This window comes from Parasteatoda tepidariorum, chromosome 7 (genome assembly GCF_982258835.1).
Source record: "Parasteatoda tepidariorum strain Cologne lab strain chromosome 7, Ptep-v5.0, whole genome shotgun sequence".
Taxonomy (NCBI): Eukaryota; Metazoa; Arthropoda; class Arachnida; order Araneae; family Theridiidae; genus Parasteatoda; species Parasteatoda tepidariorum.
Window position 1 is genome coordinate 71,600,242 of NC_141761.1, and position 24,653 is coordinate 71,624,894.

Here is a 24,653-nt window from a genome sequence, read left to right on the forward strand (position 1 = left end):
ACGTTGACCGAATGTAGTTTTTTTTATTCATTTTAATAGCAAATTTACTTGATTAAAAAGTAAATACAACTTATTTACCATTTAATTATAGAAAAATGATGACTAAATATCTTTATCATAAAATAATGCATAATAAGGTAATATTATGCAATTACTTAGCAATAAAATAAATGAACATTAACTTTAAGCTTTTGGTTTGACTGATAACCAAATTTTTAAAATTTAATTACAACAAAGAATAATATTAAGATTGAATGACAAGTAAATAATACCGGTAAATGCCTTTATAACACAGAAGTTAATAATTTACTTTTATCGATTTTAAGACAAAAACAGAAGAAATTTCAGGATTTTCTTTGCATATTAATCGTCATATCATCTATTTTTTTAGCAACTGAAAATGAAACTGCTTTACTGATTTTATATAAGATTACGTCTTTATGAAGCGGATATTGTCAGGTTCATTCTCAAAAGTGATAATTCATTTTAAAAGGAAATAAACTTCCGTTTTATTTTAATAGAGAAACATGATATTTATATGTTTGTATCTGCTTTCATTATCATTTAAAGGTAAGCAATTATTATTTATTAATTTGAATTAAGATATTTAATATGAACAACTACTATATTTAAAAATTTAAATTTTTTGCTATTAGAAAATAGTGTGTTTTCTTTTCTATGTACCGTAGTGAGCATATGTTGGGTTTAATTAGGGTTATACGTGTAGAGCTATGTAGGGTAATACTGATTTTGAAAAAAAATTAAGAAAGAATTTGAAGTTTTTAAATTTAAACACAGATTTTTCGCCTGCTTGTCAGTTTTACCTTAGAATGGTTATTGTTGCATCTGTGTTCCTAAGTGTTTGTTAGAAAAATCTGCACTCTATTTTAAGTGAAGAAATTTTTTATCTATGTCCTAGAAATGACGCTTATTTCAATTATTTCAATTTTTTTTAAGGAAGAAAGAAAGAAAAAGAATTTATTATTGCACCTTTAGTTTTATTGCACATTTTATTATTTATTTATTTATTGCACGTCTTAACGCACATTGAGATAAAGGCCTTTGAGCGCTCTACAAAAATTAGGACTATTTTTTCATTGTTAAAGGGGTTGTCAATGTTGTTAAGAAGTTTTTTCATTTTGTTATAGCTAAGCCGAGTGAAACTAATTGATTTGTAAAATAACAGAATAAGCAAGTAATTTGTTTACTTTAGTAACTTTAATCGGTGAAGCACGTAGGGAGAGATAGTTAAATTTCATGTTGTTTCAATTTGTGTTCTGCTGTGCAAAAGAAAAATCAACGTAAGCGACAAAAAATTCAAAATTGAGATTTATATATAGATGTCATTCCGGTATGTTAATCTACATGTTGCAAAAATAATTTTTTGCGAAATTTCATCTTCTGAATCACAATTTCAGTTTTCTGAAATTCTATTTTAGTGTTTATAGTGTTAGCTTTCTTTCAATCTCTTTCTTTCCTCATCTCTGCTTACATTTATCGACTAAATTTTGAGAACGAGAATTTAACAATTTAACAAGAAAGAAAAAAGTTGTCAAGCTTCTTTTATCGTAATCTATCGTGAAGCACTTACGTTGTATTTTCAATCGCACAGCAGTGTTGCATTCAATAACCATTGAATTTATTTCATGATATTGTTTTGATGAGCAATGTTACCCTTATGATCCTTAGAAAAATAAGGCTACTTCCTCCGAATCTTAGCAACTGTCATTGAGTGTCAAAATGACTAGTACACATTATTGACTCTAGAAGAAAAAAGAATTATGATATTTTTACTTATGATTCAACTAGTTCTGATAAAGAAACCAAGGGGAAAACGGAACAAAACTTACTCATTGATAAAAGACTGCATAACTTGCAAGCATGAGATTTTGCAGTTGTGAAATTTCTTGGAAAGCAAACTTTGAATTGCAAACTTTGAACAAATTTTCTAACCGTTTGTGACGATGACTAGTTGAAAGTTTCATATCTAAGAAACAATAATAAAATGAGGTAATTCTATTTCCTTAAACAATAATAATTAACAAAAAACGGTTGAATTCAAAATTTTTCAGACCGAAAATGTTTTGAAAAATCCATCTCTAAAGAAAATGACGAAGCAAATTATTTTTTGAAGAACTCTGCTTAAGATTTTTACAAAGAGCATGAGTCATATTATGGAAGTTTATACACATTCTCTTTCTTTCATCATCTTTGCTTATATTTATCTACTAAATTTTTAAAAGGAGAATTTAACAATTCGATTATAAACAAATTTCATAAAACAATCAATAATGTTTTTTTTTTCTTTTCGAACTGTTCTTAATTTTATTCTTGCTTACTTTCCCGCCATTAAAGTCAACGTTGAAGTTGGCGCTAGTTTTCAGTATAAAGGCACTTTTCAATAGAAAATCTGTAGTGAATGAAAATTCTCCTGTTTGTCAAATTAGCTTTGCCCATTAGGTTTATTTTAATTTTTACTGAAAGAGAAAGTAATGAAAATACTTTTTTAAACACCATAAGCTAGCTCTATAAGAACTCATACAGTCCTAGAGAATAATTTTCTTTCTCCAAATGATTGAGAAGTATGTACATACGCGGATTTCAACTAGAAATTGAAAAAAAGGACAAAGTAACTCCTTTTGACACAAAATAACTGGTTTTATCTCTGAAATGAATGATTACAACTATTAATGCAGTTTATTTCCCCGTCCAGACACAATTTATCAGAACTGAGACGATACGAGAAGCAAAAAAGAGAATAAAAGAAACTAGTGTCAAAAACAAATGTAGTTTCTTTTTTGCATTATTATTGTAATTCAGCAGAAAATTGAGCAGATTTCACAATTAGCTCATTCGAAGGATTTTTTTTTCAGACATCGCAGCTCTGACAGTTAATAAAAGTTTCAATTCTTCAAAAGCGTTTTTAAAGAGACAAGTAAGAGCGTCATGTGATAAGGGATGGTATCCTTTTGGTGAGTATTATTATTAATACTTTTTTTTTATATTATTATAATTTTGCTAGATAAAGGTACACATGATTATTTTTCAAACTCAAGTAATCATTTATTTTGTAACGATTCAGTTCTTGACAAAATATTTTTACATAAAACTGCAATAATTGTATATTTTGTTTGAAAAATGCTCTTTATTTTGGTTTTTTATTTATGGTTGTTGTAGTTGTAGTTCATTTACGTCGCACTAGAGCTGCGCGATGGGCTGTTGGCGACGGTCTGGGAAACATCCCTGAAGATGATCCGAAGACATACCATCACAATTTTGATCCTCTGCGGAAGGGATGGCTCACCTGCTTTGGTAGCCCGACGACCTGCACGTGAAGTCGAGCACTTTACGGTAGAACAGTTTTACGAGGACCAATATCGCACACCCTCGGTCCCTACGCAGAATGATCCAAGTGGTCACCCACCCGCACACTGACCGCAGCCAGTGATGCTTGACTTCGATGATCTGGTGGGAACCGTGTCTTAACGATCAGTCCACTGCGTGACTTTTATTTATGGAAAAGGCTGACAATGAAAGGAAAACGGAAGATGAATCAGAAACAGTTACGGGGGTGGTAAGCAAAGAGAATAAGAGACGAACCCTCCTGGTTTATTAAAGTAGAGTAACTTTAAAGTAGTATAATAAACAATTCTTTTGTATTTCAATATTAGAGATTTCGTAATTTTGGTGCATAACGCTTTAAACCTTTAGCTTTACGAAGTATAAAGAAATTTAAGTTTTTTTCTAATAATTTTATAAAATGAAATTTGATATTTTACTTACGGACTAAATGCACGACAATTTTTTAATTTTATAGTTAAGTTTACCATTTAATATTATATGAATTTTTTATCATTAAATTAAAACAAACCAAAAAAACAGAAAATAATACTTTGGAAATTTTAGAACCCTTGAATTTAGTTTACCTTTCCTTAGTAAAGCTAGTAAGAATTTTGAAAATGCGTGAAAATAATATTTTTGTCATTAGGTATCTTTTTATATTTAATGTATGTTAATTAATATTATTCCCCAGTCATTTATGACAAATATGCTATTTATCCATTATATATAAACAACACTCTACTACATAGGGTGTTGCGCTGGGTTCGAAAAAACTCTGAAATTTTACCCGTCCCCGAGGACGGCTTGTCCAACAATGTACCCGTCCTCCTTTGAAACTAACCCGTTGCTTCTAAATAAATAAAAATATAATTTTCTCTTATTTATTACAAACATTTATATAAATTGCACAATGAATTAGTAGTTACTAGAATTACATTATACAGTAATAAAAGAAATACTAGGTTACTAATAGTAACCTAGTTTTTCTTTTATGAAATAATTTATTTCTTTTATGAAATAATTAAAATGTGAAAGGTTTAGTAAGCTGGAATGTCAATTTATTCGAGGGTACTGGGTTTTTTAATTTAATCAAATATGACGTTTGCCAGTTCCACAATCAAGCCAATGATTTACAGACGTTTCTGCACAGAAATCTGAAAGGGGTTTTCCATTTAGGTAGATGTTCATAATTGCTTTTAACGCTTCTTGTTTAAGACCAGTACGCAATGCGTTTTTTTGTAAGTTCATTGCTGAAAAGCCCCTTTTAATCTCTGCAGTACTCCCAGAGAGAGAAAACACCAATTCCACCATGCGCAGTATGTTGCTGTATTGTGGGTCATTTTGCTGCATTAGGTCTTTATAAATAGCTTGGGCTCGGAGGGCTGAAGTTTTCTGGTATTTAACGATGTTATATATCTTAAATTTTAATGACACCCATTCTTGAGAAAAATTTTCTTTATCTACTTCTTCAATCTACTCTTTCTAGATAACAAAAATTGAAAATGTCCTACGAACATTAACGGGAAAATGACCGTCCGCTCGGACGTCGAATTCGAGAAATTCGTTGTCCGCGGGGAATTTTTGACCTCCGAGGACGGGCGGACGGGCGGTTTTTCAAACCTTGGTGTTGCGTAAATATATACATTTTGAAAATCATAATCCGAAATGAAAATGAAAATTTAAGGGCAAGAGAATTAAAAATTAATATTTAACCTAGAATAAAATGGAAACGGTGTCGAAAGCCAACGAATCACAGAAGGTGAGTGCATGTAACACCAGAATGTGTGAATCTGTTTGATTGCTCGGGATTAACAGAGAGAAGTTCAAAGACAATCGTTTGAATTTCAACAAACAATTAAACAGGTTTTGGAATCCTGTTCATCTGCATTTCTTAATACTGATATGTCGTACTTCGATAATGTTTTTCCCCAACTTAAATATTAATTACAAACTCCCTTCGATATACATACTTATTTGTCTTCATTTTTGAAAAGGCTTTTTAATATGTGTTAATGAAGGCCTTTACGGAACACCCTTTATTTATATATATATATATATATATATATATATATATATATATATATATATATATATATATATATATATATATATATATATATATATATATATATATATATATATATATATATATATATATATATATATATATATATATATATATATATATATATTTTTTTTTTTTTTTTTTTTTTTTTTTTTCAAGAGGATAAATGCTACAGAACCGGAGGTACTCAGGAATTGAAATTAAGCTGGGACAGAGCATCAGAACGTTGTAAAGAACTTGGTGGAAAGCTTGCTGCTATTCACTCAAAGGAGCTTTCGGGTAAAATGCTTCATTAAAGCTTTCTTAAATGTTTTTATTCAGTTTAAAGAATGGAGCTCAAAATGTTTAAATGAAAGCTTTACATTCCTTATGACATACAATAAAATAAACTTGTTGCACGGGCTCGTTATCTGATGCATGCTTTGTTGTTAGCAATCCTATCTTCGCTGCTTCATCCTTAAAATTAATGAATTTTAATCTATTGTTCTGCACCAACCAAAACTGTTTTGATTAACAAGATTTTAAAATTTTTATTTTGTAAAAATTGCTGTAATCCGTATTTATGTCTTACTTTTAAATAATTATACTGGGGAACAAAATTTTGTTGCATTTATGCAAATATTTTATCTTGCCTAATATGAGTGAGTAGATTTAAAATTTATAATTAGTTTTGCACCTAAAGATACACATTTTTTAATCAATTTTTTGCCAAAATGTACTAAAGACGTTTTGTACAACAGGGGACCGCGTAAATGTTACGACAAACGTCTGATGGAGTTAGGGTACGTCATAAGGTTCAAAATTGCATAAAAACTCACGCCCGGAAATTTCACCGTACGCGGCAAGTGGCGCTACCCAATCATGACTTAATCAGAAGCACACGAAGAAGCAGTTCATTAAAAGAATGCGCCTCTAAAGGCGTATGTCGACATTTTCGGGCATGGGTTGCTATGTAATTTTAATCCCGATGATGTGCCCTTAACATGGCCGCCTCGAAAGGAGGAGTTGTCAGTAGAGAAGAAAAAAAAATATTAAAATAAAATATTTTTGAAAATATTAAGAAAAATCTTTTTTTAAAATATATATATAAAGTTTGCATTAATAATTCTTAAGCTTTTGGTGAATTTATGTCTTTTAAACACTATTGGTAAGCTATAGTCTCGTTTTGTTAAATGCACAATATGAAATATTTTTACAATATAACTAATTTTAATAACAATTTCAGTTATAAAAATTAATTCTCATTAAAATGTAAAAAACTAAAATAAATTTTATGAGTAGTTTCCGATCTGAAAGTTTTTCAACTATATTAGTTTAAAACTTCACATTTAGTGAATAATATTATCTTGAATGAATCATAGTTTATTCATAAAAGTGAAGTAGGTATAATTTGCAATATATTATTAATAAGCAACATTTCAGCTATATTGCAATTTCATTTTTTTAGATTTATAATGGTAAAGTGTAGAAAAGAAATATTTACAATGAGAAAAATTTAAAAATTAAAATGTTTGAACAGAACACAATTATATTTATTAAATAAACTAGTTAGCTCTTTATGCATTCAGATGTTTACAACTTTTCTTATGGATGATAATTTTATTTGCATTAAGTTTCATGATGTTATATGTTTGGTAATTAAAGATGCAAATGAAACTTAAGTATTTGTAAAAAAATTATATAATGTTTAGTATAAATTAAATTCTAGCACATTTAATATTAAACCACAATTTGTATACTCTAATTCTGTAGTTAGAAAATAGCTGAAAACTTCAAATGTTAAGTAATTCATGCAGGTGAAAAATTGAAAAAAAAAAATAACTTGTAATTCGTCTCAAGTCAAGTTCTGAGGTTAACTGATGTTTGTTTAAAAAGAAATTTTGATATTTGTTTTGTTTAAAAATCTGATTTTTTTATGGTCGAAATATTTAAATGTATTAAGATTTAATTTTTCTTACTCATCTTACAATCCATATTTTGAATTATAAATATGCAGATGGATAAAAAAGTTTTTTTTTTTTCCCTGAGAAAGAGTGCAGAGAAATTCGGGAAATAACTAAATAATTATTCTTTTAAAATTATAAAGGAATTCAACAATTATATTTTCGTTGAAATAAATATTTTTGAAATAAAAATTGAAACTTTATGAATGAAGCAATCTGTTTAGAAAAACATTCGAATTACTTAAAATCTAAAGAGAAAGTGAATAAACGTTGATGAATCGTAATGTGTGACGTCACGAAACGAGTGCTGTGACCCCCTGAACTAATAACTCCTCCTTTCCAGGCTGCCCTGCATAATTTCGTCTTGAATGTATTAAAAATCTACGATCGAACGATAAACGATATCGAACAAAATATTAACGAAAGATTTTTATCAAGTCAATTAAGTTAAAAATAAAAAAAACTATGTTCCGTGGTACGTTAAAACATTTTGTGATAAATCAACTTTCAAACATTTCAGTTGTGTCCTGAATTACGACGATATTATATTACAAAAGATTATCAAGAAAACTTTTTTATGTTCTCTTGAAGAGATTGATTCATGATGAAAATCATGAATCAATGCTTCGTATATTTTATTTCTATGATTTATTCAAAATAGTATTTTGGAATTATTTTTTTAAAAACAAAACCATTTTATGTTAACTATAAACATGATTTTAATTCATATTTTTAGACTTCTTAACAGCCTTCATTCTGATGAATGTAGAGCACACTGCCTGGATTGGACTAAACGATAGAGGTACTGAATCTCATTACAAATGGGAAGATGGTACGGAATTAGATTTCATTAATTGGTTGCCTGGGCAACCTAGTGCTGCTGAAGTTGAAAAGGTTTTTAAATTTCTTCAAATTATAATCATTGCATTTAAATATAGTCTTCGTAAGAGATTCGTCCATTTTTCCTTATTGCAGAGGATTTTTCTTATATTATGGTTAAAAAATGTGAAGGAACTTATGCATCGATAAAAAGGTATTTTGTATTAATAGATATTTAATAGATTTTGCACTTTTCGGTAAGCTCCCGTTCGCTTCCGTAAGTAAGATTTGAAGCAACTGAGCATGCTTGTGTTAATTTTAGATGCTACGCATCTTCACGTTATGTTGCGCTCAGTTAATGTTAGAAAAACAACGTTACAAGCATGCTGTCCATTGGTATTAACTGTTGTTTTCTGTTTAAGCCTGACTTCGAACTAAAAACATGGACATGAAAGACGCGCTTGAAGAAATATAAGGATGAAATTTAGAAATGAATCGTGTTGATGTTACAACAATCGACTAATTTAATTAAAAAAAAATTTTTTTTAACATTATGGTTGTCTAGTTGCACTAGTTCCATAAGAAACTTTTAGACATTTTTAAATTATAAATCATAATTATTTTAATTATACAAAATAGTGGGCCGAGATAGCCTGGTTGGTAGGGAATCGGGCCCATGAAGTTGTCGTGTGTTCGATTCCGTTGGCCAAAGTCTCCCTGTGTAGTAAATGGTCACTGAGGCATGTTAAACCTTCAGGGTCACAAAGTCCTCCAAGTTCCTATTACAAATCATTACCTCTGGGAGTACTGAATTAGAGATTGGTCGTTCCGTGGTTCAGGTCAAGGTTACGATCTGTGGATGAATGAATGGATGTATGAATAGGTCCGCCCCTTAAAATGGACCGTGAAGTATGTATGTGGTACTGAAGATGATTAGATAGAGATTCTTGGCCATAGGTGGTGCCTCTGAGAAACAAGAAACGCATCCTCTGCCTTAAATTTGATTGGTTTCACCAAGCAGACTTGTTGGTGTTTATCAAGTGGCTTAGAAACAACAACATACAATATAGTTGGAAGAAATTTAATCTCGAATATATTTTTTATTCGGTTATAAATACAGAATTTGTCTAGCGTTATTTTGAAGATAAGATATGTTCTGTTTTTTCTCCTTTAAATTGCTTAAAGTAAAGAGCCTTACTCTAGTAAAAAAAGGGCCAATAACTCTAGCATTGAATCAATATATTGCCAAAACTACAAATAACTCTGCCAAAAACTACAAATTTAACTAACAATCAAATGAATTTCAGAATCGTGAAACATCACTTGTATTATTGAAAAGGAAATCTTTAAACAAATATTTTTTACCATCTTATTAATATACCATCAAATGAATATGTTACAATTTTATGTTATTTAGTTTGCATGAATTCGATTTCTCTCGTTTTATTTAGGAAGATTGTGTTGAATCTGTTTATTACACATATCCACATATACCATTGGGAAAACCTGGTCAATGGAATGACCATGAATGCTACCATGAAAAGGAATTCATTTGTCAGAAAAATACAAGTAAGAATACTGGATTCTTTGGTATCCTGAATTTGTCAAAAGTATACGCTCTAATATGAAAATGTGGTAAATATTAAAAAGATAGGCATGTATTGATTATTATATGTACTTAGAATTGATTATTATATTACATATTAACAGTATACTGTTAATACATATTCCGTTCGGTATTATTTGGAATGTCATTAAAAAACGGCATTTTTTTGATAATAAATTATTTATTAAGTTATACAAGTATCAAATTATAATCATTTACGATGTTTCATCATTAGGCTCCTAGTAATTTATTGTGGAATTACGTGGTTTTTTTTTCATGTGAACGAATATGTGTTACAAGAAAATTCTTAATAATGTAAAGGCGTTCAAATAAAAATAAAGCTTGTACCTTGATTTTTTATGCTATTATAATGGATTAAATACAATATACAGAAAATGGATGGAGGTGCCTTTTAAAAAAATGATGAAAATTTTTTTAGTCACCCTGTCATGAAAGGCAATTGGTACGATTAGCTTATAGTGGTTACTGTGAAGAAGATAGTTCTTAATAATACCATAGCTTCCAAAAAATGGACAATAATTTTAATAAACGTATGGTAAAAATGCGCAAGATTTATGTGATTTATCATTGACCCCGCCACAGATTTTTTTCCATGCTTTTTATTCTCGAAAACTTTGTTTAAAATATAGAAAGTATAGTGCGTAAATGGGGTGAAACCTGTGAATAACTTATCAATTCAGGGTCAATATATTAATGGTTTGAGTGATAACATATGCTAGTTACATATTGTAGACGTTTAACTAAGTTGATATTTAGTATTTGTATTGTTATTTGGAGAAAAAAGAACCTGTTATATATAGAGGTTGCCCAAAAAGTAGACATGTATGGAAAGGTGAGAAATACAGAAGTGATATCAACGCCACACTTCAAGTTTATAACTTGAGGTAAGAGAAATATATCTTCGATTGCATATTAACTGATTAATCAGTTCACATGACAGTATTTCAAGTGAACAAAAAGACTTGCTAAGCTCATGCATCCGGAAATGATACGGACTTCATCACTTTCTTTTTGTCACTTTTTTATCATCAGCTTTCTTTTTGTCTTTCAACTAACGAAAAGCCTAACATAATTTAAAGTCTATCTCCATTTGACTTTCCTTTTTACGGTTTGGACACCATGCTAGCAGTAAATGATTATAAAACGGTATGGTAATCATAGTTTTTTGACCGCCCCAGTTGTAAACGGTTTCAAAAATATAAAGGAAAGAAATGTCCCGAACTGTAAACTCTTTAATTAATTGAATGGACAGACTGCTGTCTGTTATTTTTACCGCAATTTTACAATGAAAATTCCAACAGTGTAGCTGTCAAATTTTTGGTGCTATCACACTTGTTCACTTTACATTTGACAACCCTTATACTATTATTATTATTAATATTGCCGACTGGCCTGTGTAGGGGGCAGGGAACTGTCCTTGCATCAGAAAGGTCCAGGGTTCGAATCCAAGGCATGGATGTTACTTTCTCTCTCTGTGCGTTCTATGTCCTTTCTCCTTCGTGTGTGAATGTGACTCTCCCTATAAACGGGTTGTGGTTGTGTGAATGGCGTGACGGAAATCGAATTCCTGACCATAGATTGCGCTGCTGAAAAACAGGAACAATCGCACCCCCACTGCCTTAACAGGCATATGACAAAAAAATTATTAATATTAATCTTATTTCGTCTTTTAGAAAGAAACCAAGCAAGAAAGTTTACAGATCCTAGATTTTGTCCTCCTCGAATAGGGGGTTGGAGATTGAGAACGTCATGCTATCATGTAATTGAAAAGAAATTGACATGGCAGGAAGCTGAAGATTACTGCATCGAGACACATAATGGTCATTTGGTGACTATCAACGACTTTTCAGTTAATTTGTTCATTGAATACATATTGAGAAACTACACAGAAGACATGTGGATTGGCATTAAAATGAAAGTAAGTATTTTCTTAAACATACACGATTAAGTTTGTATTCCTGCACTTGAAGTAAAAACAAGCTCGATTTTTGCTCAACACTGCAGCAAAACTCCAAAGGATTATATGTGGATGATTAACAGTTGTGAGCAAAACTTTTAAAAACAGTTGCAAATATTAGAGATATTGTAGAATTTGAAATAATTGAATCAAATCTTTATAAATAGGATCACTTCTTTACATATCAGTTGCATATAAGCCAATGCAGTCAGACCCTTGTCTGACTTTCATAATTTTTTTTCAAAACAACATACATAAAAAAATATCCTAATTTGATCTAGATTCATTTCTACAATTTACAATTACTTCAATTCACTGCATTGAGGTGCTTTACAGAATCCTTATCATTTATCGAAAATTATTCTAAAATATATCTATTTAGGAAATGAACAAATGAGCGTTTCTTTATCTATGCTTTTCTTCTATGTATTTCTTTACTAAATGTTTATAATGGTTATGATTTTCAATGTACAAGAGGTGATCAAATGAAAAGGTACAAAACGACACGGTGGGTACAAATGTAGACTTTATTCAAAATATACACCATAGGCCTGAGCACCAACGATCCCCACTGATGAACAAGCCGTAGGATTCCTTGTTCCCGGTATTCCTGTGGCCCTGACGAGCCCAGTCCTTCACAGCGTCCTTGAGTACGTCATCCGAGTTGAAGCACTTCCCTTTCAGGTGTTTCTTCAGTGGCCCAAACACATGGAAATCGCAAGGCGACATGTCCGGACTGTAGGGCGAATGTTCCAACGTCTCCCACTTGAAGTTGGTCAGTTCCATGTGTGTGACTCTGGAGATGTGTGAACACGCGCTATCATGGAGCAGAACCACACGCTCCGTGAGCAATCCCGTTCTTTTGTTCTTGATGAACCTGCGCAGGCGTCGTCGCTGTTTGAAATCGGATAACACCTCTCTGCTCCTCGAATTTTGCAACGAGAACGCCGTCCTGTCCTCATACGGGCTGCCGCATCATTTGGACGCTAAGAGCCTCTGCTCTCTCCTGCCCATGCTGGTGCCTGCACATGCTCTGATCACAGTCAGAGACTCCAATTGCATTCCTAGATGTCTCGCTATGTTCTCCCATGGCGAAATATGCAAATATTTAACTGTTGCGTTTTTACGTCGTTTCGTACCTTTTCATTTGATCACTCCTTGTACAATAACTAACAAAATGTATTTGCATAAAAGGATTTCCCATATGACCGAAAATTTTCTCAATTACCGTAAACCAGGGCGAGTCTACCCATCCAGGGGCGAGTCTACCCATTTTAGTTTTATTTAATTTTCACTATTTTAAATTGCAAATAAAAAAAATTTTGCCGACGGAGGACTTAGTTCAGACTCTAAGGAAGATGGCGCTGTAGTAGTTTGATCCGTTTTTATTTATTTGGTGTATTTTTAACCGACCTGTTCAAACGTCTTTTGAGAGATTTGTATTGAAAGTCAGCAAACTTTTAGTTGGTGCTCCGTAAGTATATTATTATTATTACTATTTTCACTTTGGTTAAGTGATAAACTTATCTAAGACTAAGATTACATTAATTTTATATGAAAAAAAAAGAATGTAAGTTTTGCTGTTGTAAACAAAAAGCCAGAATTCGCGGGGCGAGTCTACCCATTCGTATTTAATTTTAATAAAGCATAATAATATAATTTAGAACTTTGTTTACATTAAAATTAAGTCATTTTAAATGAATTTGAGTATATTATTTTAATTCTGCATTGATAAATTTATCATTAATAAGAAAATTTATAGGTTAAATATAAATGTAAAAATAAAATATGTTTATTTTACCTAATTTTTTCAATTTTTATATTACAAAATTAACTTTTTTTATTTAATGCAAGTTAAATAAATTATTATTTATAAATTATTATTACCTCCCAAAAGTATGGGAAAAGGATTTTTCATGATTCCCAATGTTTGAATTTCGATTTTGTTAATAATCTTTAATTATTATTATTTATTAATTATTTAATTGTAAATTTATATTAATTTTAATTTATTTTTATCAACAATAATCAGAAAAAAATGTTATTTTATAATGTTAATGATTATAAAAACAAAACTGTGATCAAAATGTGATAATCGATCAAATACTCAATTTTGCTTTATTTTATGAATAAAAAAATGGAATATATAATAAAATTATGAATTTTACTTCATAAATATCTTATATAGTAACTAAAATAACAATTTAATAGTAAAATTTGATTATTTACAATGTTAACATTCGTTTTAGTAGAATGGGTAGACTCGCCCCATACGAGAGATTTGTCAGCAGTTCTATAAAAATATACAGTAACAGCGTAACTGTTAATATTTTCTAAAATCGACTTCACAGCTTTAAAGAGGGATAAATAGCGATTCCGAAACACCTATTAAAAGCGTTTTTTCTTTAATATTTACAAAAGTTTGACCACTTGAAAGTTGACAAACTGAAAAAATGGGTAGACTCGCCCCGGTTTACGGTATGTGTCTAGTATTTGCGTTAAAGTATTTATTTTCAAGTAAGCTAATTCATTCTTAAGGGTTTTCTTTCCAATTTATTTTTGAGGGAACTTTGATGTTTAATTGTCTTAATGTTTTTATAAGTTTTTTGATCGATTAGAATGAATTTCAACAACAATGGTCCTCAGGCTGGTACGTAGCTTTCACGAATTGGACTGATGAACCAGGAGAATTTCTGGAGGGAATGTGTGCTCTTCGAACTTTAGACCAATGGAGAACAACATCCTGCCAAAGACGATTGCCTTTCGTTTGTGAAACTGCAACAAGTAATTATTTTGATATTTACACTTGTAGGAATTATTTTAAGATAGCACAGGTTTTCATAACAAAAATTTTGCTATGAAGCTCGCATCTAGAATAGCTTTCTGAACTCATTCGCAGTAGAAGCGAGGTTACGGATATTACGAACTAGTAAGCTTCTATTAATGATACGCAAGCTTTTGCAATTTGATCATAGTTAGAATTTCCCTGCACTGTCTTTGACGATTTATTTCTTTAACCTAGAAGAGGATGAATACAGTCAACTAATAAGTTCATATTTACGTTTTGTAAACTTTTATATTAATATTAATGTTGTAATTTCTGATATTGAACTATCTCTGACGTCATTTAATGAAATGCTTTATTAACCGTAAAGCGGCGAGGCGACGGAAACGGTCAATAAGATGGTTAATATTACACTTTGCCAACCTTTACAGCATGTTTATCAATGTAATTTCAGAAACTGCACCATCTTTGACGTCACCTGACTAAATGTTTAAACGTTAAATGTTAACCTCGAAACGGCGAGGTAACGCAAATAGTTAGCTAATAAATTTCTATTTATGCCCTGAAAATTTTTGTAATATGATTAATGCTGTAATTTCAGAGGCTGCACCATCTCTGTCGTCGTCTGAAGAATTGTTTTGTCCAGAAGAACCAGTCGGATGGAGAAATTTTGGTGGTGAATATTGCTACTATATTAACACCGATCATCTTACATGGTACGAAGCTAATTTCAGGTGTATACGAAGAGGTAAAGTGTAAATATTTATTACTTATTTTTATCCACTTTATTATCCCACGCAATCGAAAAAAGGAATTGGATATGGGAAAGGAGTTTAAAGTCATTATTAAAACTGATTTTAGCTGCTTGTTAAAGTCCTATAAATAATCTGCTCAGAAACATAAGTCCAACAGGATTTATCATCATCACCCATTCTGGCAGACGATGTAGACAGCACGTGGACTGGTATCCCTTACTCCAAACTTCTACACCACCACAACCATAGAGAAGACTTTCAGTCACAGCAGATTTAGCGTGCATTTTGATGTGTGTATACGCCGGGTTTTTTTGTCATCCACCAGGGATCAAAATCACTGCCCTTAACTCTTCAACCTTCTTTGTGAGCGATGTCGTAACCGATTACGCCACTGGAGCACCAATACAATTCATAATTTGTCCTTGTTACTTTAGGCTCAAATGTGGTGGGGTTTTTTTCCTACTTTTCATTAAAGCTCTTAATTAAATTTTAACAAAAAACATTCGTCAAATGTTTTACTGTTAATGAAGTTTCTAGACTCAAGTCAATGTCATTCTACTCTTGTACCCATGTGTCTTCGTTTGAAGACGGTTTATTTTTTCAAAAAATATTAGCACACAGTAAAAAAGAAAAATTTGAAAAACATTTTTATTTTTTATTTTGAAGAAACAAAACCTTGTTGACCGTGATATACTCGAGACAATTTGGATCTATAATAATGAAGTTGTGATTTTTTTCATATTAAACTTAAATTGAAGCTGACATAAGGGAATAGGTCATGGGAATTCTTTTTTATTTGGATTATTATTGACCTTCAAAAATTATGGGAGGTAACAACAATTGGGAAAATAAGATCCCAAGAGTTCATAGTCAGGACAGTGGTAGAAAGTATGGTTTCTTAAGCAACAATTTTTACTTTTGCGTATTTAATAGCTATGGAATTCTTTAAGCGAATCAAAAACATTTTGCATCCAATTATTAAACTCTTTTATCCAATAATAGTTTCAAGTGAAATGTAATAAGATATTTATTACTTTGCATTATTTATTTTAATTACTAGCAAAAAATTGCGAGTTATACTAATTTTCATATCATCTCAATCTCTGTTATTAAAACAAACAAAAAAGTCCATTTTTTTCCAAAAAGCGGCTACTTTTCTTTAGTGTGAGGATAACAATCAAAATTTGACGGAAACAGGTGTGTTTATTACCAGAAATATGATTTAGCACCAAATTTCGAAGCTTAATAAATATTGTCGCTCCTAAAAACGTTAAGATTGCATCTGAGTACGTAGAAATCCGATCAAAAGTTATTTAGCTGTCCAGTTTCTTTACATTTATATTTTGTGTACTGTGCAACCACATTAATGGTTAATAATGCCCGTTCTGACCCAAGAATCATAATTTTTATGCATTTTATTTGTGAGACATTCTGCTAGAAACAAAGAAGCTTCCAAAATAAAAAAATGAAAAAACAACTATCTTAATGTATTTTTTCAATTTAATTTTTAATAATTAATGAGAAAAAAAAATATTCCTTCGTCTTATTTATATTATAGATTTTATTGAAGATTTATTTATACTACATATTTTATGGTAGGGATTTATTTAATACGCAATCTAACAAATTGCTAAGTTCCCCCTATTTCCTATTTGATATGACCATAATTATGAAGTTGCTTTTAAGAAAACCAGACTCAATTTTTTTTTTAAAAAAAAATCACAAAAATAATTAAAATATAATAATTTCGGAGCTACGTAAAAAAACATTTTAAAGAAAAATTTCTGCTATGAAATGAAAAACATCATAAATATCTTTGGTTTTTTTTAAACATCGCAATTTACATCACATCAACTTATAATTGATCAAATTAGTTTTTAATTTTATTTTAAATTAAATTTGTTTTTTTGCTTATGATTTAATATATTTTTCTCTTGAAAAAAGGTGGTACGTTGGCTAGTTTTCATTCACAAATGGAAATGGATATTTTGCAGCCTTTCTTGATGATACACTTTCTTAAAAGTCGTATTTATCCTTGGATAGGCCTGCATCGTCACATGCTGCATGGTAAGTGATTTTTACACTGTTTGAAAACTGTATATTTAATTTTTTTGTTTTACTTCGAGGCTCCATTCACTGCTTTCTTTAAATCTCTACTCCCATGATTGTTTCGTACTCATTTTTGTTTCTTAGTCTGCGACATGATAGCTAATAATTAAAGCATTGAGCTGTTATTATGAAGTATTGAGGTTAGATTCTCAATGGCGGCATGAAGCTCATAAATATTCTGGTCAATGAGTATCAGAAAGCTGTGATGGATCAGGAGATAGAGCATTCGTCTTCCAATGAGGTAACCCAAGTTCAAATACCAGTCATGTCTGGAGTATAAGAATTCTGCTTCCGGCTTGCACTGACTGAAGTGTTAGCATAAAATATCTTCAGTTTTAGGCGGATCATGGGTTAGAATCCTATTGCTGTTGGGCAAACCGTAGAGATTTTTTTTTCTCCATGTATCAAAAATGCTTGTTCAACCGCCACGAGTGTTTGTGTTGTCGCGTGGACGTCTGTGATTCGCTTCTCAAACGTCAAGAAAACGATCCATTTTAGAGGTGCATCATTACTGGGGACGAAAATTGGATTGTCTATGACAATGTCAAACGCAAGAGGTCATGAAGCAAAAAAGATGAACCGGCTCAAAGCATTGCGAAATCCAATATCCATCAAAAAAAGGTGATACTGTATGTTTGGTGCGATTTTAGAGGAATAATTTTTTTGAGCTTTTACCGTATAGCACAACAATTAATTCGGAAGTTCACTGTCGCCAGCTGGCCGAACTGAATGATGCATTTCAGCAGAAAAGGCCAGAATTAATCAACAGAAAAGGTATAGTGTTCCACTAAGATAATGCGAGACTTCATACAAGTTTGGTCTCTTATCAAAAGCTTTCAGAGCTTGAATGGGATACACTGCCACACCCACCATATTCTCCAGATCGGATTTGCTCCGGTCACTGTAAAATGTTTTGGACTGTAAAACCTTTACTTCAAATGAAGAGGTTAAAAATCACCTGGATCAGTTTTTTGCCAGCAAATACCAAAAATTTTAGGAGAGTGGAATCATGCTACTACCAGAAAGATGGCAAAAGGTGTTGGATCAGAATGGCTAAATATAATTTAGTAAAATTTGTCTTTCATGCCCCTAAAAAAAAAAACGAAATTACTCTCTGAACAACCCAAGAAGAAGACAAGAGAGAACTAGAAGAGAAGTTGAAGTGTAAGATACTATTTGATTCTCCCCTACGTACGCAATAATGTAACTAGTATCCCTTTCACTTTTCAAATTTTCGGCGCATTTACAGCAAAAAATTTTGGAAATACTGCTTAGGGATTTCAGTCTGCCTGAGGTCATTGAAATAGTCCCAGCCCTGCAGGATGCAACAGCACTCTTATGGCTTACAAAATAGTATTTTATAATTATTTCAGTCAGCAGTGCACTTGTTGAATAACTTTGTCATTAATTTTAAAACTTGGTAAGAAAAATTTATCTCATTTAGTCAACAAAATGCGCTAAATCGTACATTTCTATCGTTTTTTTAAATGAATTTTTTAAATCGTTGATATTTTTATTTGTGGAACATCCAGTATTACTATATAATGTCGTACTTTTGCATAATTATATAAAGTATTCACTGTTAAATAATCGCAGGTATTTTGAGATAACTTTTTTTTTGTAGAGGAAGAGTTTGTGTGGGTAGATGGAACTCCAATGGATTTCAAAGCATGGGCAGTTAATGAACCAAATAGTGAGAAAGAACAATGTGCTGATGTAAAAGTTGAATCGATGACGTGGGGTGACTACTTTTGCAACCACCCCAGGCCTTCTATTTGTTCCATTCGAAAAAGCAAGTAGTTGTATTTTCAACATTTTTTTTACAACATAATATTATTCACTGCATATATTTCACTACACTTTGCATTTTAAGTCCATTCCAAGAGGCTCTGAAGTGTTGCTAAACTGTAGGACTGTCCTGGACTGACGGGAGAGCTTTCGAGGCACGTGCCCAAGGCCTTCGACTTGTAATTGTTACATATGAAAAAATATATTTTTAATTTTTAAAACTATCTACATTATAATGTCAGTTTTGTTGCAAACATTTTAAAATAAGAAAAACATTTTAAAGGAACAGTTTTTATTTCATAAAATTATTATTTCCTCAAATAAACTTAATAAAAAGTGCTTTTTTAAGTAAATAATAATTCTTACAAATGATATTTTACAAGGCTCTAGATGCCTTGATAGGTACTTTTGGTCTTGTTTTCTCCACCATTTTTATTATTCTCGTGGCTTAACTACCACTATAAATATTAAATACCAATTCACTAGTATATAAGACTTGTCAACTTGATTCTATTATGAGGTACCTTTTGACAGATGAAGGTTGACAAAGTCGATAATTAATTCCATTCAATGGTGATTTATAATTCCCCTCATTGGTGACCTGCAGACGTGATTTGAACTCGCTAACATGATGGATTTTCCGCATTAAACAGTTGATCCTGCGGACGTGATATGAACTTGTCAACAATGATGGATAGTCCATAAATATAATCCCACAAATTGGTGACCCGGACGTGATAAGAACTTGCCAATAGTCAATAATTAAATCCCGTTCAAGGGTGACCTGTGGACGTGATATGAACTTGTCAACAATGATGGATAGTCCATAAATATAAATCCCCACATTCTCACCAACAACTTTTGCCTTTTCAGTTAAATTTTAACATTTTTTTTCATAGTTTAACAAAATTAAATTTTTTATTTAATTTTGATATATGGTGTACTTTTAGATAAGGCTACAATTAATTGCTGTCTAGAAAATCATATTTTGATATTATAATTAAAAACCATAGATGTTAGTTGAAACTTGTAGACTCTTTTAGAGGACATTGTTGATCAGAGCCTAGAGATCAGTAAATCAAGACCTGAGGACAGTGTGAGTAATCAACTGATCCTAGATAAAATAACCTTAAAAACCTTGAGTTTGCATTTTAAGCACTTTTATAGTATAAAAAATAATTTTATTAATTATCTTTAAAGAGGCGGAAAAAAATTCTGTTTCATCTGAATTTGATCGAAAGATAAAACATGATTTTGTTTCTTTCTCATATTGAATTTTAAGTAAAGCTGAAGCTAAGAAATTTTTTTTTCTTTCTTTTAACTTTAAAACCAAAGCCAATTAAAAAAATAGCATGGAAATTGGCCATTACCTTGACTTCAAGCATACAAGGGAATTCCTGTAAGTGGCTTGTTTTAAAATGATACCGTGAATATTAGTTCTGAGTGGAAATTTTAATTAAACAAGCAGTAAAAATAAAAATGATTTTTTTTTGTGAAAAAGTATCCTAATATGTATTGATATACGGAAAGCTTTTTAGACATAAATAGTTACTATTCTTGTCACTCTTTTAAATTCTATTATACACCTTGTATTAGTAATAATTTTTTTAAAAAAATAGCTGTGAAAAATAAGCGTATTTTCTTCTTTTTATGTGAAAAAATGTTCTAACTAGCAGCAAGCAATAAACACACACATTTTTTTTAAATGAATTTTAAGATTAATTGACTCTTTATATTGGTATCGTTAACTTTCTTTCTGAAATGATGTAAATTACATAAATGCAGCAATGAAAAATAAGCAAGTTTAGTTTTGGGGGGAAAAGTGTCTAAATATGTAGCGATGCAATGGAAAAAATTTTGTTTTCACAATTTTATCAATTTATTAGAGGTTGAAATAACAAATTTTTTTTACCATCTGTTTGTCTCAGTAAGAAAAATGTCACTGCAGTTGGCTTTCCTGTATTAATATAAATTAAAGTATTTAGTAAATAAATATTTGCACTTCGGAGCTATTATTATTTTTTTTAAATGAATTTTAAGATTAATTGACTCTTTATATTGGTATCGTTAACTTTCTTTCTGAAATGATGTAAATTACATAAATGCAGCAATGAAAAATAAGCAAGTTTAGTTTTGGGGGGAAAAGTGTCTTAATATGTAGCGATGCAATGGAAAAAATTTTGTTTTCACAATTTTATCAATTTATTAGTACTTGAAAATAACAAATTTTTTCCCCATCTGTTTGTTTCAGTAAGAAAAATGTCACCGCAGTTGGTTTTCCTGTATTAATGTAAATTAAAGTATTTAGTAAATAATTTGCTTTATTTAAAGAAAAACTCACAAAAAATTCAAATGTAAAAACAATAATAACCAAAGAATTTACTTAATGTATAGTTATTATATGATATTAAAATCATAAGCAATGTCAAAACTGCACGTGAAATTGTATATTATGAAAAACTTTGATTAATTCATTGCATACGTTGTACACAAAAAAGTTACACATTTAATAACATTATTATTATTATTTTTCTCCCAAATATATGTTAACAAACGAAATAAAATTATTGGTTTTGTCTTAAAATTAATTTCTATTTATATAGCAAGCTTCTAGCATTAAACAATTCTTATTTGCTTATATTTTATTTTATAGTTTCTTCAATTAAATCAACAGGCAATGAAATTGCAACTCCTCCATGCACATGTAAGTATACTGCTTTATAATATATTAAACTGACTTTTCTATTAGGCTGGGAGAGCATGGTTGTTAGGGCGGAGGACTCAAGTCCAAGAGGTTATCAGTAGAGCTGCACAATGGGCTATTGACGATGGTCTAGGAAACATCCCTGAGGATGATCCGAAGACTTGCCATCGCAATTTTGATCCTCTGCAGAGGGGATGGCACCCCCGCTTCGGTAGCTTGACGACCTGCACGCGAAGTCGAGCACTTTACGGTAGAACAGTTTAACGAGGACCAATACCGCACACCCTTGGTCCCTACGCATTCTGATCCAAGTAGTCACCCACCCGCACACTGACCACAGCCAGTGATGCTTGACTTCGGTGATCTGCTGGGAACCGCGTCTTAACGATCAGTTCACTGCGGGACGGAAGTGTGTTAGAATATATAAAAAAAGAGCAGGTAAGAAAACTGTTCAAATTATATTGGGTTTGATTAATGTTCAAATAATAGTTGGTTCGAGTGCTGAATGCGTTCAAACGACTCGAATTGCTTGAATAACGATAAAAAGAGAGTTGGTTGAATGACGATAAAAAATATAGTTTGTTCGAGTTCCAATAAAAAATAGTGGGTTCGTGTACCGATAAAAAGAGAGTAGTTACGAGTGTTATTCAAATGATAAAAAGTTCGAAAACTGTTCAAATGATAGAAGGTTCGAGTACTGATAAAAAATTAGTATGATCCAAAACAGAGAAAAATATAGTAGGTTCGAGTTTTGAATAAATTAGAGTTGGTTAGGAAATTGAACAAATGATATTAGTTCTAGAAATGTAGAGATTGACAAATGCTTTAAGAATTTCAACATATTTTAATAGCTTACAGTATAACACAAAGAAAACATAAGAAAATTGCTGTTTATATAACTTTATTAAATTATTTTATTTTGTTACAGTTCAAACAGCTAAGCAAATATAAGAAAGTAATTTTTTTTAATAATTTTTTTTAATTCTATTGTCAGCTATTATATGTATATAATCCAAATTAAATATTGTACTGGAATATTTATTAGTTAGAGAGTAATAGATCTACTAAAACTGGTGGTCCGGACAACTGAAAAAAGTTGAAACCGCTACCTTAGAGTGTTGTTTTGTTTAGAAGGATCTCCTACCGAGTTTGATAAAGTTTTTTTCTGTTTTTTCAAAGAGACTGTTAAAGTTGCTAAGGTTTCTTCACATTTAATTTTTAGGTGGATTTTCTACTGAAGTTCTTCTTGGTGTTGTTTTCTGCATCCTGCTCGTCTCACTTCTGCTAGGAATTATCATTTACTACTTGAGTCGCCAAGGCAAAGTCAAACAGCAAATACGAAAGGCATCCAGAATATCCTTACCTCCTCACTTGCGAAGAAGACATAAATCTAGTTTGGACAAAGGAATTGTAATTACGGATGATGATTATGAAAGTTACGAAAAACCGAAATGAATATTTTCAACTTTTTTACTGAAATTGTTGCGATGCTTATTAATATTTCCTTTACATGTTCGAATTAAATAAAGTTGTACTTACGGTTACAAAATAAAAATAAAAAATTGGGTTGCAGTCTCTTATTTCTTGTAACATCTATGCACGAAATGTATTCTCATTAAGCTAGACCTAGAACATACTAATTACCTAGTTTTTTTAGTAACATTAAGCATTTTCTATAATTTGTTTACACTGTGATTCAGAAACAAAAATTTTTAAAAATAATTAATTTAAAATTTGGTTTCATTTTATAATTTAATAAGGAAGACATTTTTCTGATAATTTATTTTTTTTACCAAGTTTTTAATACTCGTTTTCGTGTTTGTGAGGGTGAAATCATGCAATTAAAATTTTGTAAAGCCCGTGACAAGCTTAGATATTTTTTCTGAAGGTCCCTGCTATTTTATCACCATTTAATCTCCAATCAAAATTTGGGTTATAGTCTAACTAAATAGTGATATAAACTTTTAAGTGAACTGAATTGGTATCACAGTTAACTGAATTTATCTTCAATCGGAATTTAGACCGCTTTCCAATTAGATACAGGGTTCCAATTTAAACTGCAGATCTATGCACACATGAAAGTAAAAGTCTCAATCGTTTCTGCATCACCGCAAACAAATTTGGTATCACCATTAGCTACCGTTATCTTTAGTCGGATTATCGATATCTTTCAAATTCGTAACAGGGTTTAAAAATAAACGGCAGATCTATGCCACATGAAAGTACAAGTTTCAATCGTTTCTGCATCACCGCAAACAAACTTGGTATCACCATTAGCTACCGTTATCTTTAATCGGATTATCGATATCTTTCAAATTAGTAACAGGGTTTAAAAATAAACGGCAGATCTATGCCACATGAAAGTACAAGTTTCAATCGTTTCTGCATCACCGCAAACAAATTTGGTATCACCATTAGCTACCGTTACCTTTAATCGGATTATCGATATCTTTCAAATTAGTAACAGGGTTTAAAAATAAACGGCAGATCTATGCCACATGAAAGTACTAGTTTCAATCGTTTCTGCATCACCGCAAACAAATTTGGTATCACCATTAGCTACCGTTATCTTTAATCGGATTAGCGATATCTTTCAAATTAGTAACAGGGTTTAAAAATAAACGGCAGATCTATGCCACATGAAAGTAAAAGACTCAATCGTTTCTTGATTGTTACGAGCAGAATCTAGCAGTTTTATCCTCAAATTGAAAGTCTTCGTAAGGGGAGATAAAAAGTAAATAATCAATAAATCTGTGCTG

At 31.0% G+C, this 24,653-nt stretch overlaps 1 protein-coding gene across 2 annotated transcripts; it reads left to right on the forward strand.

The window, feature by feature from the left end:
- The first annotated feature begins 435 nt into the window (after window positions 1–435).
- On the forward strand, window positions 436–23,470 carry LOC107448540 (macrophage mannose receptor 1). 2 transcript variants are annotated; one of them, XM_043056841.3, is made up of 12 exons: window positions 436–570; window positions 2,874–2,972; window positions 5,567–5,686; window positions 8,087–8,244; window positions 9,621–9,738; window positions 11,470–11,714; window positions 14,372–14,537; window positions 15,140–15,286; window positions 17,238–17,360; window positions 19,027–19,194; window positions 21,844–21,894; window positions 23,117–23,470. In XM_043056841.3, exons 1-12 carry the CDS (start codon window positions 528–530, stop codon window positions 23,347–23,349), a joined length of 1,671 nt encoding a protein of 556 aa, XP_042912775.2. In that variant the 5' UTR covers window positions 436–527; the 3' UTR covers window positions 23,350–23,470. The 2 variants fall into 2 exon arrangements, with proteins under 2 accessions (XP_042912775.2, XP_071039409.2); XM_071183308.2 differs by lacking the exon at window positions 436–570 and adding an exon at window positions 1,961–2,010.
- Window positions 23,471–24,653: the final 1,183 nt, after the last annotated feature.

What these genes read in the sequence shown, in the direction of transcription:
- LOC107448540 (XM_043056841.3), top strand. Translation starts at nt 528, where the DNA reads ATGATATTTATATGTTTGTATCTGCTTTCATTATCATTTAAAG. An exon ending in GGATTGGCATTAAAATGAAA is followed by an intron (nt 11,715 to 14,371) that starts GTAAGTATTTTC and finishes TTGATCGATTAG; the next exon opens with AATGAATTTCAACAACAATG. An exon ending in GCATCGTCACATGCTGCATG is followed by an intron (nt 17,361 to 19,026) that starts GTAAGTGATTTT and finishes TTTTTTTTGTAG; the next exon opens with AGGAAGAGTTTGTGTGGGTA.